The sequence below is a fragment of the Kogia breviceps genome, chromosome 7, assembly GCF_026419965.1.
Source record: "Kogia breviceps isolate mKogBre1 chromosome 7, mKogBre1 haplotype 1, whole genome shotgun sequence".
NCBI lineage: Eukaryota > Metazoa > Chordata > Mammalia > Artiodactyla > Physeteridae > Kogia > Kogia breviceps.
Window position 1 is genome coordinate 6664826 of NC_081316.1, and position 15907 is coordinate 6680732.

At 45.5% G+C, this 15907-nt stretch overlaps 2 protein-coding genes across 3 annotated transcripts in view; both read left to right on the forward strand.

Moving 5' to 3' along the window:
- The window catches only part of ACCS (1-aminocyclopropane-1-carboxylate synthase homolog (inactive)), a 35202-nt gene extending 25860 nt beyond the window's left edge, over positions 1-9342 (forward strand). Inside the window, exon 16 of the mRNA XM_067037053.1 lies at positions 9258-9342. The gene's annotated coding sequence lies outside the window, so the exon portion shown is untranslated. The remainder of the gene's footprint in view (positions 1-9257) is intronic.
- Positions 3153-15907, forward strand: part of EXT2 (exostosin glycosyltransferase 2) — a 131250-nt gene continuing 118495 nt past the window's right edge. Inside the window, exons 1-4 of one of the 2 annotated variants that reach the window (XM_059069922.2) lie at positions 3153-3603; positions 9258-9823; positions 10976-11065; positions 15090-15206. In XM_059069922.2, the coding sequence (XP_058925905.2) occupies positions 3505-3603; positions 9258-9823; positions 10976-11065; positions 15090-15206 (872 nt within the window). In that variant the 5' untranslated portion in view covers positions 3153-3504. Of the gene's footprint in view, positions 3604-7846; positions 8013-9257; positions 9824-10975; positions 11066-15089; positions 15207-15907 lie in introns of those variants that run through there. The other variant, XM_067037051.1, reaches the window with a different exon arrangement.

Consider the following 15907-nt stretch of genomic DNA (forward strand, 5'->3'; position numbering starts at 1 on the left):
TTGGTTTCCCACCTGTTTCCTTGCCCACTTCTATTCCCTGTCCGCACCTTTCCATTTTCCCGGGATCCTGTGGCGTCCTTTTCCGAAGGCCCCACCCTCTGTCGTGACCTCCCTCCGCTGCCAGCTCCTTCCCGCGAGCCACAGGGATCTGCTTTCTCCCACTGGGATTTTTCAGCTCTGGGCTCTGCCTTGGCCAGTGGCGTCCCGTGCGGTACCAGATGCCCTGGGCAGGACCGGGTGCGCTCTGGTGAGGAGGGTGGCCACGGTGTCCGGGCTCTAGGCATCTACTTGAAGCTCGGAGTCACTTGGAGTTTTACTTACTGGCGGCGGGAACCAGATATATGTATACAGTTTTGAGGTTAAAATGACTTGGCGTAACTTATTGGGAAGTGCTAATCTAGCAGGGTCCTTGATTTATGTCTGAAGATGTCTTGAAATAGAAATACGTCCATTTAAATTCTCCTAAGTCAATTGAGTGCCCTGAGGACTTAAACTGGACTTAGTTTGTAAATTTCAGAGCTCAAAGGCTATTTACAGTAATAAAATACATGACTCAATTTCTATCACTCCTGACTTCCTCTGACTTAAGCCATCTGGTTGCAAATGCTGGTGTAAATGGATAGATTTGCGTCTGTCAAATTATGCTGGTTAATTGAGGAATGAAACAGGTGTATCTAATTGAGGCTTTTAAGGGTAATTAGGGGAGGCAGCTTCACATGGGGGTTAAAGAGCACAGGCTCCGGAGCCAGACTGCCATTCTCCAGATCCTAGCATTGGCATTTTCTAGTTGTGTGACACTGGGCAAGTTGCTTAGCCTTCCTTGTTACACTTTCCCTGTCTGTAAAATGAGGATAATCATAGATTGTCACATGGCACTGTTAGGAAGATTACGTTAACGCAGAGTACTTAAAACAGATCCTGGCATGTAGTAGGTCTGCAGTAAAGTTTAGTTATTGTCAGTAGTTCCTTAGTTATATGCAATGTGTTAATTATAGCATAATTCCCACAAAGGGGCACAGGTTTTTGTTTTTTTTTTAACATCTTTATTTGAGTATAACTGTTTTACAATAAGGGGAACAGGTTTTTATTTTTTAAATTTGAAATCATTTTTAGGGTTGGTTAGCTATAACATAACTTTAATTGTAAAGGATCCTATCAGGTAAGGCAGTGAATTGCAGATTTTCCTGCTTCGGCCAATACTTGGTTCCTTTGTTTTCAGGAAAGGGTGAGTTAAGTTCCCGGGTAGCAGCGGCCCCAAGAGTTCAGGTGTGAGGGCTTCTGTAAAAAAGGTTAAGAAGATGAGAGATTGTGACTGAAAACTTTGGACTAAGTGGATTGGACATAGCCTGAAGCACTAAGGAAAGGTTATTCAGGCAAGATTTAGGAATAAGTAATTCCAGGAACAGAAAATGCATCTCATCTTGACAGTAGAGTGAGGTTGCAAGATTTTTCCAGTGATTCAGTGCCTGACATCTACCGGATGATTCCGGTGTTTTGCAGGGACAGACTTGATGTGCTTTGAGGAGGCTAAAGTTTGTAGGGCTTGTCGTGAAATTCTTATTTTGACTCAGGTTGTGGTATTATATGGAAAAACATTCATTAATAGAAGGTTCCTGTTGGTTTGTCCTCTTGGGGAAGCTCAGTGTTAGGGGAGAGGAGGGTGGTCAAGGGTAGGTACAGAAAATTCCATCTGTGAAATTACCTGGCCGTTTCCCCCCCCTTTGGAAACTCTTATTCAAGAAAGAAAATGATCAGAGTTCATCACCATATAATTACTCAAAACTTGGACCTTGAACAGTGTGTGTGCTGACGGAACTGGGAAGTATAGAGACACTCCTTCATTCAACAGACATTTATGTTTACATAGAATGTGTTCTAGACATGATGTTAGACGCTGGGAATACTGAGCAGAGATGAAAAACTCTGATTACAAGAAAATGACCAGTAGAAGAGAGACTTGCAATTACATAACCAGTTACTACACTCTGGCAAGTGCTATAATGAAGCCTGTAAAAGGTACAAGGATGTTCACCGAGACTTCTCGGTCTCTAAAGCGCAACTTAGTTAGGGGCTGGTTTCTTTTTCACTTTAGGCTTTTCCCCTCATTTCTTTTTTTATTAAGGGTTTTTATTCCACCTCAAGTGCTCGCCATCCCTCTCAGCTGTTCAGCACATACTTGTGGACGCTCGCTTAGCCAGTGTAGGCAAACCTCAGAAATGTGAGTTTATATCCCTGGGAACAGCCCTCAGGTGGGGGTGAGGTGGGGCGGGGGGCATGGGATGGATAGGCTTGGGTGGATGAATGTCCTTGAAAGGGACAGTTGTCAGGTGCATTTTTCAGAGGCACCCGAGAAGGGTTGAGCCCCATCTGCCCAGCTCAGTATGGCAGCCAGCTCAGTAATGCACCCTTACGGCTTTCCGTTCTTCTCCAACTCCTCTCCTTACTCCCTCCCTCTGGCTTTCTGGATTCGTCTTCTGCAAGCTACCTGCACCCAAGCCATTTTTAGTTTGGCAGAACATAAACTAAGGCGGTTGGTGCTGGAAGTGGCTCTAGAAAGCAGGTCCTGAGAATAGCGTTGTGAGACTGGAATCGCTCACCCTCAGGTGGCAACCAGGACCCCTTTGCTGCGGGTCGGTGAGGCGTTGATAGCGCCTGGTGCCCTCTAGCATCACTGAGTAGTCAGACTGACCAGTGGAGGGTTGGGGTGAGGTTCAGGTAGGAAGGAAAAAGCATTGTCTGGCGCAGGAACTCTAGCGCTCGAGCAGTGTGTGGACCACGGTCAGGATGACGCTGGTGGAGTTGGTTGGCTCTTGTTATCTCCTTAGAGGCCTTAGGTGCGATCCGGCTCAGATCAGCGAGATATCCACTCGGGACGCATCGTGAAAGATAGAACTCCATGGCAGCGTTTCCTGCAGCTGGAGGGCAGACTGTGTTGAAAATCAGGCCCAGAATTTAATCATAATTATGGCTGAACTGCAAAGGAAGCTGAGTGCACAGCCTTGACAGGCTGCTTCTGCTGAAGTCAGGGCCATGATAGGGAAGAAGTGGGACCCTGAGTCTTAGGATGGAGATTTTGGGTGGGGGCGCTGAGGGCTGAACTCCCAGCTTTCCTAGACCCTCTGGGCCAGCAGAAGTATCTCTCTCCGTTGCAGAGAAGAAGGGCTCCTTACCTGACGCTGTGCAGAGCCTTCCCTGGAGGCGGATGCCTTGCAAGGTAGTGCGTCTCCTCCTCAACGTTGCCCATCCCCTGCCCTCAGATCTCAGCATCGCCTAAGTGGGGAAGTACAGCCCCTGCTGCTAGGGTGATAGCTGTTGTACTGGAAGAGCTGCAGGACCTGGCTCGTGTGGACCAGCAGGAACTGGAGGAACGCACGGGAATGAATCTCGAGGGTGTCAGACCCAAAGTGGAGTAGCGGCGGACTATGAAGCCAAGTGGGAGTGGCCCTTGGGAGGACTCTCTCCTGATTCAGGATCTCGTGGCCTGGCAAGGACAAGCTGGTCCTGATGGGCTGCTGGGCAGGCTCCTGGAACCTCGGATATGACTGCGATCCCGTTGGTTCTCAACTGAGGGCCAGTTTGCCTCCCCAGGGGATATTTGGCAAGGTCTGGATGTATTTTTAGTTGTCACAACTAGGGGTTGCTTCTGGCTTCTCTTGATTAGAGACCAGGGATGCTACCAAACGTTCTGCATTGTACAGAACAGCTCCCCACAGAAAAGAATCATTGGGCCCAAAATGTCAATAGTTCTGAGCTTGAGAAACCCTAGTCTGGAGTAAATGAGGTAAAGGTGCCAGAGCTGTGTTAGCAGAATATTAAGGTAGGGGTCAGAAGGTTCAGGGAGGTGGAGATTTGAACTAGATTTATTACTTGAGGCCAGAGGTGCACTTCCTGCCCATGTTCCCAGGAGGGCATTCTCCCTTCACTCTGGTAATATGGAACCGCAGGGAGGGGACCAGCACGTTTGAGAAGCTCAGTGTTGATTCTCCTCCATAGGCCAGGATTGACTTTATGAGATTTGACCATGGAACTGGGTTCCCAAGTATCAGTGAGGATGATGGGATTCTGAAATGGCAGAAGCCAGGTGGTGGCATTAACCATCAGAGGCAAAGTAGACACAATGTCCATAATACGCAGTGAGGCTTGACTCAAAACCAGTGTGTCTGGACCCACTGTGATGCTAATAGAGCCCGGCATTCCTATAGACGGTATAGATGGGCAGCCAACTAGGCTATTGTTTCACTGTATAACCAGAAAAGATAAATCAACAGATGGCAAGTAGAAGGCTGATGTCAGCTGCTGCAGTGGAAGAATCACTGTCACCTCGTTTTCAGATGTGAGCCAGCTCTCAGGCCTGTATCCCATGGATCGAGGGGGAGGCTGGATCTCTTTGAAGAAGAACTTTGCAACATCCCTGCAAGTATAGACGGATGTTTCCCGAGTCCTTCCTCAAGGGAACTGTAGGTCTTTATCAGACTTGTGGTACATCAAGGAAAGGAGAATATCCAGACCTTCTGCGGGCTGATAAGTACAGGGTCAGAGCTGATAATAATCTCAGGCAACCTGCAAGCAGTGGTGGATAGGAGTTTGCAGATAAATGACCTGGCCTCTCCTCTTTCCGAGGGACATGGTGTAGTTTGCATGGTTCTTCAGAGGGTTCCTAAAGAGCCCCTGTTACCCAGCTTAATAACACACTCCTACTGGCTTTCCCTGGTTCCCTGTCTCTCTTCTTGCTCTGTTCTGTAGCTCCCAAGTAAAACTACCTGCACCCCCATCCTTGTCTCTGGTTCTTTTTTGGGGGTTAATTATGGGGGGACTCAAACTGTGACAGGTAGGAAGCAAAATGTGATGCCTAGGACCCTAACATAGTGGGTGTCAGCCTCTCTTCTTTCCAGCCCTCCTGAGGCCCCCCTGGGACTGTGGAGTCAGGTCATGTTCCTACTCTTGGAGTTCCTTTGGCTGCAGGTCACCACCAGCACTTGGTGGTGTTGGATGCTGACATTCTGCCATGCTGGTGGGTAGAAGATGTCTTGTTGTCTTATTGCCACACTTTTCCTGTCCATTAATTAGACTAAACATCTTTTCAGATGTTTATGTGCCATTTTGTTGCCTCTTTTGTGACATTCTTGTTTTAGTCTTTAGTCTTCTGTTTTTTTGTTTGTTTTGGCTTGTTTGTTTCTTATTACTTTGTAGGAGCTCTTTATTCTGGTTGCTAGTTAGTCCTTATTGGTTACCTGTATTGCAAATATCTTCTAGTTTATAGCTTGTCTTTTTACTTCCTTATGATGTCTTTTGATGAATAAAAATTCTTAATTGTAACACTGAATTTATTATTTTATCTTTTTGTGATTTGCAATTTTTGCATTTTATTTTGGAAATCATTCTCTGCCTGGAACTCACAGATAATCTCTTTTGTGTTCTAAATGTCTTACAGTTTTGCCCGTTACGTATAGCTCCTTAATCTGCCTTGAATAGATTTCCTCCCCTCTGGCTGCTTTTAATATTTTTCTTTGGCTCTCTTTTTAGAGTTTTTACTTTGACATATCTAGTTGGTTTTTGTCTTGTTTTTGGGTTTTTTTGTACATATTGTACCTGGAGTTGAGCATCTTGAATCTGTGAGTTGGTATGTTTCACTATGTTTGGAAAAACTTGACGACAGCTGTATTTTTGTGTCTGCTTCTGCCTTCGGTCTGTGCATTATCACACATCGTATAGCCTCTGGCAAATGAAGGTGAAAAAATAATGTCAGCGTTATTAGAAAAATAGTTCAGATCCTTTGAAAGGGTCTTGGGGAGCCCCTGGAGCCCCCAGACTGTATTTTGAGAATCACTGATCTAAGATTTTTGATATTAGTGTTATACTAGCCTCCTAAAGTAGGTCAGGAAATGTTTCTTCCTTTTTCCGAACTTTGGGATAATTTGTGTAAAATTGGAATTATTGTTTCTTGACTGTTTGGTAGAACTTGGAAAATCTTTTGGATCTGGAATTTTCTTTATAGGAAAATTTTTTAAACTTTTGATTCACTTTCTTTAATGTTATAGAGCTTTCCAGGTTTGCTGTTTTTTCTTGAGACTGTTTTAATAAGGTATATTTTTAAAGAATTTCTCCATCGCATTTAAATTTTCAAATATTTTGGCATAAGTTCATTGATACCATTTCATCTTTTAAATACATGCAGTATTTAGAATTATGGGCCCCTTTTCATTCTAGGTATTTATTTGTGCTTTATTTTCTCTTTATCTTGATTACTCTTACCAGAATTATGTCAAATGTCAATTTCTTTAGTCTTTTTTAAAAAAAGTTTAGCTTTGTTGATCCTATTTGGTTTTTAATTAATTAATTTCTGTGCTTTTATTTATTACCTAATTCCTTCTATTATCTTTGGATTTATTTTGTTGTGGTAATGTCTTTTTTTTATAATCTGGAGCTCATGAAAATTATAAAGCTCATATGTGTATACTACCTTTGTGGATTATTGCTCTAGTAGGTTATGGCCAGTATTTTTAAGAAGCAATAGGATGATAGAAGAATACAGTGTTCATCACATGTTCTGTGGCTAATACTATTTACTAAGGTTAAACATTGTTTTGTGAAACAGTGTTTTGTGAAATATTTGTTTTATTTCAGATATTATACATACACATCTATGTCTGTCTTGGGTCATAATATAAAATGTTGTCTTGTAGGTTTTAGTTTAAAAAAATAATAGGTTTAAAAGCTACTGTGCCCTGGTGTCGCAGTGGTTAAGAATCCGCCTGCCAATGCAGGGAACACAGATTCGAGCTCTGGTCTGGGAAGATCCCACATGCTGTGGAGCAACTAATCCCATGTGCCACAACTACTGAGCCTGCATGCCACAACTACTGAAGCCCACACTCCTAGAGCCCGTGCTCCGCAACAAGAGAAGCCACCGCACTGCAGTGAAGAGTAGCCCCTGCTCGCCGTAACTGGAGAAAATCTGCGTGCAGCAACAAAGACCCAACACAGCCAAAAATAAATAAATAAATAAAATTTAAAAAGAAAAAAGCTACTATGTTAAAAGGTAGTTTGTCTAACATTAGTGAAGATTTCAAACCTAGCTGCATAAAATAAACATGCAAGGGGCTTGCTAAATCGACAGATTCTTTGACCTTATTTTAGACCTACTAATACAACCTTCCAGTGCTGGGGCCAAGGGCTCTGCGTTTTAACAAGCTCTCCCTGTGTGATTCTTAGCATTTGGGTTTTTGAGAACCACTGATTCAGGATACAGATACACCTCGAGAGCCTGTTGGGCAGTTCTGACATGGGGTATGTGGAGAGAGCAGCTCCTTGCATGCATTTGTCCCAAGACCTCTCTTCTAGCTCCAGGAAGGATACATGGAGAGAAGGAAGACGATAGGGTGGGCCTGGTGGTAAGTAGGGGTTGGGGGCAAGCTAGGAACATCCTGTTCATTGGTAGAAGGACAGAAAAAGTGAAATAGCTCTTGTGCCTGCGGTTCTGTCATGAAATCCATTAGTATATATTGAATGGCTAATGTATATACCCCAAAGATGATAATCTTTAAGCTTAAAATGTATGAACTTTCATACATTAGTCCATGACAAGCACATTTCTTGCTATGTTCCAGATCATGGTCTCAGAGAGATACAAGTTGAACTCATTCATGAGCATTCAGCACATTTTACCCAAAAAGCTGGTAATGATTGCAACATTCAAGGCTTGACGAAACCCTGCTGGCGAGGAAGGAAGCAGTCTTACAGTGTGGGCATGATTGGGGAGAACTCTGTTTAGCCGTAGTGAAAATGGTTGATAAACCTTAAGATAGACCTCTATGAGCTGTTCAGTTATTTCTCTTTATATTAATAGCTTTTCCGAATGAGGCCATTTTGGAGATTGGGATTTTGACACGTGGAATGCTGAAGTGCTCAAGTCTCTTGTTGCAGTAACCTGTCTGTGCCAGATGATGCAGTCACAGTCAAGGCCTTACCCTCCCCACACGGTAGCTAGGCATCAGGTGTCAGGGGCTTGTTCGGTAAGGATCTTAATTTGTGGTCTACAGGGGGACTCTGCATTTTCAGCTGAGGACTAAGGGTTTTCTTCATATCTGTGTCAGTGATGCTTATTGGCTCTTTAATTTATCTCTTGCTACATAACAAACCACCTCAAAACTTACAGACAGCCACAGCCACAGCAGTCATGTGTTTGCTCGGGATTCTGCCATCTCTACAGAGCTTGGTGGGGCTGGTTCACGTTTGCTTCACATAGTTTCCCCTGGGCTCTTCCTGAGGTTGCCCTAAGCTGGGAGCTCAGTTTCCTTATAGCATGGCAGCTGGCTTCCATCGGCTACAGGGTCTTTTAAGTCTTGGACTCAGAAGCCCCAGAATCTCACTTCTGCCACGTTCTTTTGGTCAGACAAGTCACAAGGCTAGCCCGAATTCAGGGGGACGGGAAAGAGATTCCGCCTTTTGATTGGGACAAGCGGCGTGCGCACCTTCACCAGTGGCAAGGATTGTTGGCATCCATCTTTAGAAACGGATCTACCTCACTGGCCTTTCTTGTCCTCCCTCCACCTCTCCTTTCCTCCTTCTCTGTTTCTTCATTTCTCCCTCCCGTTCTAAATGTGTCAACTATCCCCTTATTATAAAACATCAATACATATTTTATTTAAAGATTAATCTTCTCTAATACCCCTTGGCCTTTACTTGATATTTTCTTCGTGGTGTTTTTACATTCCGCATTTTGTTACAGTTTTGTGTCTCATCAGCGTATAAATTCCTCTAAGGTAGGTTTTCACGCTCTTCTTTGTTTAGGTCCTCTATGAGGGTTGAATGAATGAATGAAAACAGGCTGTAGTAGAATGAACGAAACACCAGTTTGTGCAGATGAAGCATCAGTTTATGTTAGGCAAGTATTTGAAAGCGAAATAAAACAACTGTCTTCAGCTGTTTGATTTTTCTTCCTTGGTCAGTCAGTACCCCTCTTCCTAGGTCCCACGCATTTACCAGCTTATGCTTTCGGAGAATACAGATTTATAGAATATAGTAATACTTTTACATTATGTTAACAGTATTTATATTAAGTATGTAGTATTCAATGTTAAATATGTTCTCACATGTACACATTGATTTATTTATTTATAAGACGGGTCAAAAATCCCTTCTCATTATTTCATCAGACCACTGCAGGGAAAGAGGTAGATTCCAAGTTGAACAGTCCTTTCAGGTGTCATCTGCCACCCTGAAAACGTCGCTTTTCTCTCTTCTCCCCTGGTAACCAGGAGTGTGAGGAGGAGGCTCTCTGGGTCATTATGTGTGCCTCGGTCAAGTACAGCATCCGGGGTCCTGCCCTCATCCCGAGGATGAAGACCAGGCACCGCATCTACTACGTCACCCTCTTCTCCGTCGTCCTGCTGGGCCTCATCGCCACGGGCATGTTTCAGTTCTGGCCGCACTCCATCGAGTCCTCCAGCGACTGGAGCGTGCAGAAGCGCAGCATCCGCGACGTGCCGGTGGTCCGGCTGCCGGCCGACAGCCCCGTCCCCGAGCGTGGCGACCTCAGCTGCAGGATGCACACGTGTTTTGACGTCTACCGCTGTGGCTTCAACCCCAAGAACAAGATCAAGGTGTACATTTACTCTCTGAAGAAGTATGTGGACGATGCGGGCGTCCCAGTGAGCGGCACCATCTCCCAGGAGTACAACGAGCTGCTCACGGCCGTCGCAGACAGCGGCTACTACACCGAGGACATCGCCCGCGCCTGCCTGCTCATCCCGTCCCTCGACCTGCTCAACCAGAACGCGCTCCGCCCCAAGGAGACGGCGCAGGCGCTGGCCCAGCTCTCCAGGTATCACGGCAGGGCTTTGGGAGCTAGAGTGAAGGAGGGGCGGAGCCAGGGCTTCTCCTGAGCTGGTGTCCGGCTGGCTGCTTGTCTCTTATCTCACGTGGGGGGCTGAGTGGCTGAGCGACTGACTTGTAGGAGGACCGGTACTTTGGGCGCCTGGCCTCTGTGCCTCCCTCCCGTGCCACTGCTGTGGGTTCCCAGCCTCCTAACGTTTAGAAGCTAAGGATGCTCCCCATGCTTTTCCTTTTAAATTTAAGCACTTTTTCCCCTTCTTTATTACTTACATAATAGACATTCACTATAAAAAGTCTGAAAATACAGGTAAGCAAAAAGGAGAAAGTAAGGTTCGTTCCATAAGCCTGCCTCTAAGAGATAATCATTAATATTTTGCCGTTACTTTTCAGTCATTTTTATTTTTATTTTTTATTTTTTTTATTTTATTTTTTTTGCGGTACTTGGGCCTCTCACTGCTGTGGCCTCTCCCATTGCGGAGCACAGGCTCCGGACGCGCAGGCTCAGCGGCCATGGGTCACGGGCCCAGCCACTCCACGGGATGTGGGATCTTCCTGGACCGGGGCACGAACCCGCGTCCCCTGCATCGGCAGGCGGACTCTCAACCACTGCGCCACCAGGGAAGCCCATTCAGTCATTTTTATGTAAAACACACACATAGGCATTTATGTGTATATAACATTTTTGTCCAGAATGGGATCACACAGCAAAACATGTTCTCTTGCTGCCTTTTTCCCTTCGTCGATCACGAATGTACTTCCAGATAATTTCATCTTCATCTGTCCGTCCTACATGATTTTAAGGGCTGTATAGTATTCCATTTTGCACCTGTTCCTAATGTATTGAACCGTCCTTCTGTATTTTATTTATTTTTTCTTTCTGTAACCAAATGAGGAACACTCAGGTAGCGTTCCGGTTTTCATTAGCGTAAGCAGTTCTGTAGTGGACGAGCTTGGAGTGCCCGTACCCCAGCTTTACTTTCAAGGAGCCAGGCCGGGGCCTGATGCTGTTGGGATCTCCAGGCCCTCCTGAGAAGAGGCCCTCTTATGGGTTGGGGAGACTGCTTGTCATCCAGAAACGGACTTGTCTTTGTTTCTTCATAGTTGATGTGTGACTTCTCCTACATGTTTAATTTCTTAATAGGTGGGATCGAGGAACCAATCACCTCCTGTTCAACATGTTGCCCGGGGGTCCCCCAGATTATAACACAGCCCTGGATGTCCCCAGAGACAGGTAGGTGTATTGGGGGCTGTCCCCGTCATAGGGTTCTGAGGATTAAGTAAGTGCAAGACCCTTTCATTCATGTGAAATCATGTTTCTAAGCCCACTGGGACATGCTTGGTAACCAGAATTGTTTGTTAAAGTGGAGAATTGTCCTAGGCCTTTTCCTCCTCAAGACCTAGAAGCATCAGACCTGCCTAAGTCTGTCGGGGGAAACCAGTTGGAGCTTAGGTTCCAGCGGGGCCTCTTAAAAGTTTGTCTTGTCTCCTTAGTCTGGGTTGTGCTCTCCTGAGGGTAACCTCTCCTCCAGCCCCCCCAGGGCCTGGTTCCTCACTGGCCTGTGTCAGCTTTCTCCGCATTTGGGAGCATTTGCCAGGAGTGCAGTCACAGCTACTGAGGGCAGAGGGCGTGGACGTGTAACGGGAGCCTGTAGCGTCCGGGGAACGAGGGCACCCTGAGCACCACGTAGTCTCTGTTGTTCCAGTCAGCGGGCTTCCTCCCTTCCTTCCTAATAAAACTTCCGAACGGGCAGATGCGGTGTGGGGCGGCCGTGACGTCACGACGGCAGTTGGAGCCCGCTTACTGCGTATTGGCCCTTTTGTGCGTTGACTGCACTACTTCCTGGAAAACTCAGGACGGAGGTGCTGCTTAAGGTTCCTCTCCTATCACTGGGTTCAGGGCTCTGAAGAGAGCAGAAAGTTTGGGCCCAACATCAGGGTCCGGGGCAATACTCAAGGTAGAGGATTATTGTAAGTTCATATATGGACTCATTTATAACCAACTTTATTACCGTTGATTTTTTTTTTTTTTTTTTTTTTTTTTTTGCGGTACGCGGGCCTCTCACTGTTGTGGCCTCTCCCTTTGCGGAGCACAGGCTCCGGACGCGCAGGCTCAGAGGCCACGGCTCACGGGCCCAGCCGCTCCGCGGCACGTGGGATCTTCCCGGACCGGGGCACGAACCCGCGTCCCCTGCATCGGCAGGCGGACTCTCAACCGCTGCGCCACCGGGGAAGCCCACAGTTGATGTTTAACTCTTAAAAAAATCATTGTTACTGAAAAAGGTGAGGCCAGCTGTGGGAGGCCAGCATTGTCACTTACGAAAATCTACACTTAGTACTGCTTTTCCCCAGAAGATTAATAAGTCTAAGCCCTCTTTGCTTTAGGTGATTATCTGGAGTCAGTGTTGAGTTTCTATCTGGAAACACAATGATCACTAGAAAAGACACACCTCGGGACCATTCCTCAGCTTTGGTGCAGAAACCATTTTGGACGGTAGAGGGCACTCAGGCCACACGAATTCTGTACAAACCAGCTAAACACAAGGTGATCCCCGACTTGGCTCTCAGCCGCAGTGTCCCTGAGTGGGCTACGGTTTTACGCGTTTGGTTGTTCTGGGAAAGTGAAATACTTTAGAGGATAGAGAAGGGAAGGGAAGGAGCTTTAGGAATGCGATGTCTTCATCTGCGGTTCTGGGTTTGCTTTGAGAAGGGCTTATTTCTGTTTGGGACATTTCACTTTTGCTGACATTTTGGTGTATGTCTCTGCATGGGAGAAGGATTTTATTTTTATCAAGTGCACACGTTAAAAGGGGTTTAATTTCTCTGCATCAAAGTGTCAAGTAATCAGGAGAGAGTTTAAGTCCTTGCTGGTACTTAGGTGTTAAGGATCAGGAAGGTTAAATCGTTTTCCCTGTGCATGTATTTTTTGTAAGTGATTATAGGCAATCCTGTAGCAAGTAATGGATCATCGTATAGTCCTCCTTTATCTTTCCATGTGGGAAATATCATTCTGAAGCCTAGGTGGTCTTCTGGTTGGGGTAAGGATAGTAGATTTGTTTGTTAGTTTTTCTTATCCTTTGTCCTTGCTTCTGGATTCAGAGGAGGCAAGAACCATGAGTGTAGAATGGTTTTAGCAGGAGCTGCACATCTGATTATTCAGAAATTAGAAAATAGACAGGCTAGATTAGACTGTTTCTAAGATTCCCCTGAAATCTAAAGTCCTAGGTGTGATTATTTAAGAATTACTTGACTCAGGGAAATGCAAGGACCAGGACTGAAGCAAATGTCAGCTCAGACAATACATCTTTTATGCTGTTTGAATCTGTTTTTCTCTTTCAGATTTTAAAAATCCTGTACATGATACACATATACCTTCTTGGTACAAGATTGGAACAATATGCAAGGGTACAAAGAGTAAAATGTAAAAATATGCTTTCAAATCCTCCTCTCTTTTTACTGTCTTACTGAGAGGTAATCACTGTTATCAAACACTGTATTTTTCGAGTCTTTATTTGATGGATTTATAGTCAAACACATATATATATTTACATACCCATTTTGTTTTAACTCAGATGACAGCAAAGTATACCTCTTCAGTGTCTGACTTTACTGATCTTTGTTTTCTCAGACACATTCTGTAATTTTATTACTACCTTCGATTTTTGTTATCCTTTCTTTGCACGTATCTCTCACAAATTTCTGCTTTCGTATGGGTGTACATTTATTTAAACTTCTTACAGAAACTTTTCAACTTATATAAAAGAAGAGAGAAACTAGTACAGCGAGCCCCACATACCCACTGTCCAGCTTTGATATCGTCAACTTGATTTATCTGTATTCCTACCTACTCCCCGCTAGGTTATCTAGAAGCAAATCCCAGATGTTACATCATTACATCTGTAAACATTTCATTTGAGGCTCTGCATAAGAGCTTTTTAAAAAATATAACTACAGGGACTTCCCTGGTGGCGCAGTGGTTAAGAATCCGCCTGCCAATGCAGGGGACATGGGTTGTGGGGACCCATGCAGTCTGCTTGCCATCATGGTCACGGAACCCACCCAAGTCCATGTTGGACGGATTCATTGCTGAATGCCAGTCAAGAAAAATAAGACCGTATGTTGAGATGCAGGCTAGTTATTGAGTCTTACGTAGTGGACTGGCAGCCGGAGAGGTTTTTAGCCTGCACGTTACCTCCCGGACCAATTCTTGGTTTCCTAAAGCTTAAACAAACAGGCTGGGATTTCCAGAGGTGGTTTGAAAATCTTTGAACTTAAACTGGTCACGTTAGAAGGGAATGTAGGCTGTCATCAGGGCAGGGAGGGGATTGGTAGCAATCAAGATGGCACAGGATGTGGCTTTTCGGTTCCTACACTTTGGCGCAGACTGTGCAGTGCACGGAACTGGCGTCACTCAGCCCCCGTAAGTGATTTGATGGGTTTGCAGCCCCAGGGACAGAAGAACCGTAAAAGCTGGTGTGACATACACCTGCTTCCTTTCTGATGAAGTGTCATTGTAGTGCTTGCTGGATCCAATTACAACAGAGTCTTCTTGGCTTGCTAACTACGGAGAATAAAAGCTCGTGCACACAGACTGCGAGAGAAGCACTAAAGGTCCAGTTCTGGATTCTGCTTCCTGTAGATGGAATTGGGTTAATAGGACTGAGTAGCCGGAATGGATGGTGAGAGCTGGTGGAGGTTACGTGATGCACACGTAGCTCTGGGTCGACAGTGGAAAGAACTGCTCGGGGCGGGAATTGGAGAGAGGCTGGGGCGTAGGCAGCATGGGGTGTGATACTTCGCTGTCACCACTGCTTTCTTTGTCCATTGTCCCCTGAGATTCCAGTCAGTGGGGTTGGTAAGTGACTTCCCCAGCCGGTCGTCCTGTACAGACCTGTTATTGTAAGCGTGTTGAAGAGTTGGGTGTGACTTTCGGGAGAGGTGAATGGGATCTGAATGAGGTGACAGAGGGGCTGCTCAAAGGGAGTCCTCCTGGCTGTGATGTATTTTAAAACATGGAAAGTAGGGAAACACTACTTAGGATCCCCGAGGAAGGGTGGTGGCTCAGGAATAAGATGCAGCTAATGTCCAGGACGTGTGATCGTACAACATTTAGCACAGCGTCTTTATAGAAAACGGACTTGGTAAACATTAGCTGTGGTTGATATTGTTATGAATATTCAGTTACCCCTTTCCACAGTGCTTATCAGAATGAAGACCTTCTCTCTTCCTCATCATTTGACAAAATCCTTTGCTTTCAGGGCACTGTTGGCTGGTGGTGGCTTTTCTACGTGGACTTACCGGCAAGGCTACGATGTCAGCATTCCTGTCTACAGTCCTCTGTCAGCCGAGGTGGACGTTCCAGAGAAAGGACCAGGGTGAGGAGCATTCTGCAAAACAGGGTGTGCTGGGAGATGCCGGTGAGAGCCAGAGCATCGATTACAGGCCAGGGTCTTTGAGTCTACCATTTCCCTGCCTCACCCCAACCTTATTGATCCTTCAGTTCTCTCTCTCTCTCTCTCAGTCAATTTTGAGTGCTGTCTACCAGGCTTCCCAAATCAGAAATCTATGTGGTGTCATCAGTTCTTTCCTCTCCCTTACTTCCTGTATCAGAATAAGAAGTCCTATTGATTCTACATCCTAAGTATTCAGTCTTTTCTAGATCTGTTTACCTCTCCGTCTCTCAGCACCCACCCTATGCCAGGTGACTGTCGTCCTTCCTTTGGATTTGCTGAAACGGCCTCCTCTTTGGTCTTCTGCCTCTGGGCTCGCTGTTCTCCAGTTTGATTGTTGGCATCACATTGTTCTTGGGAAGTCCAGACTCCTTAAAATGTCTTTCAAGACCCTTGACTACATGCCCACTGTCTCCATCTCTAGCTTTTTTTTCTTTCTTTCTTTTTTTTTTTTTTTTCTTAGAATAAGCTTTGCTCTCTGTTTTTCTGGGCTGTAAACACTCTCCATTGTCTGGAAATCCTTTTCCTCATTTTCATCAGACTAATGACCTGCTTGTCCTATAGATTTCAACTTGAATACCACTTGGTCAGGGGGACTTTCTGGCCCCTGGAATGGCACTCCTCCT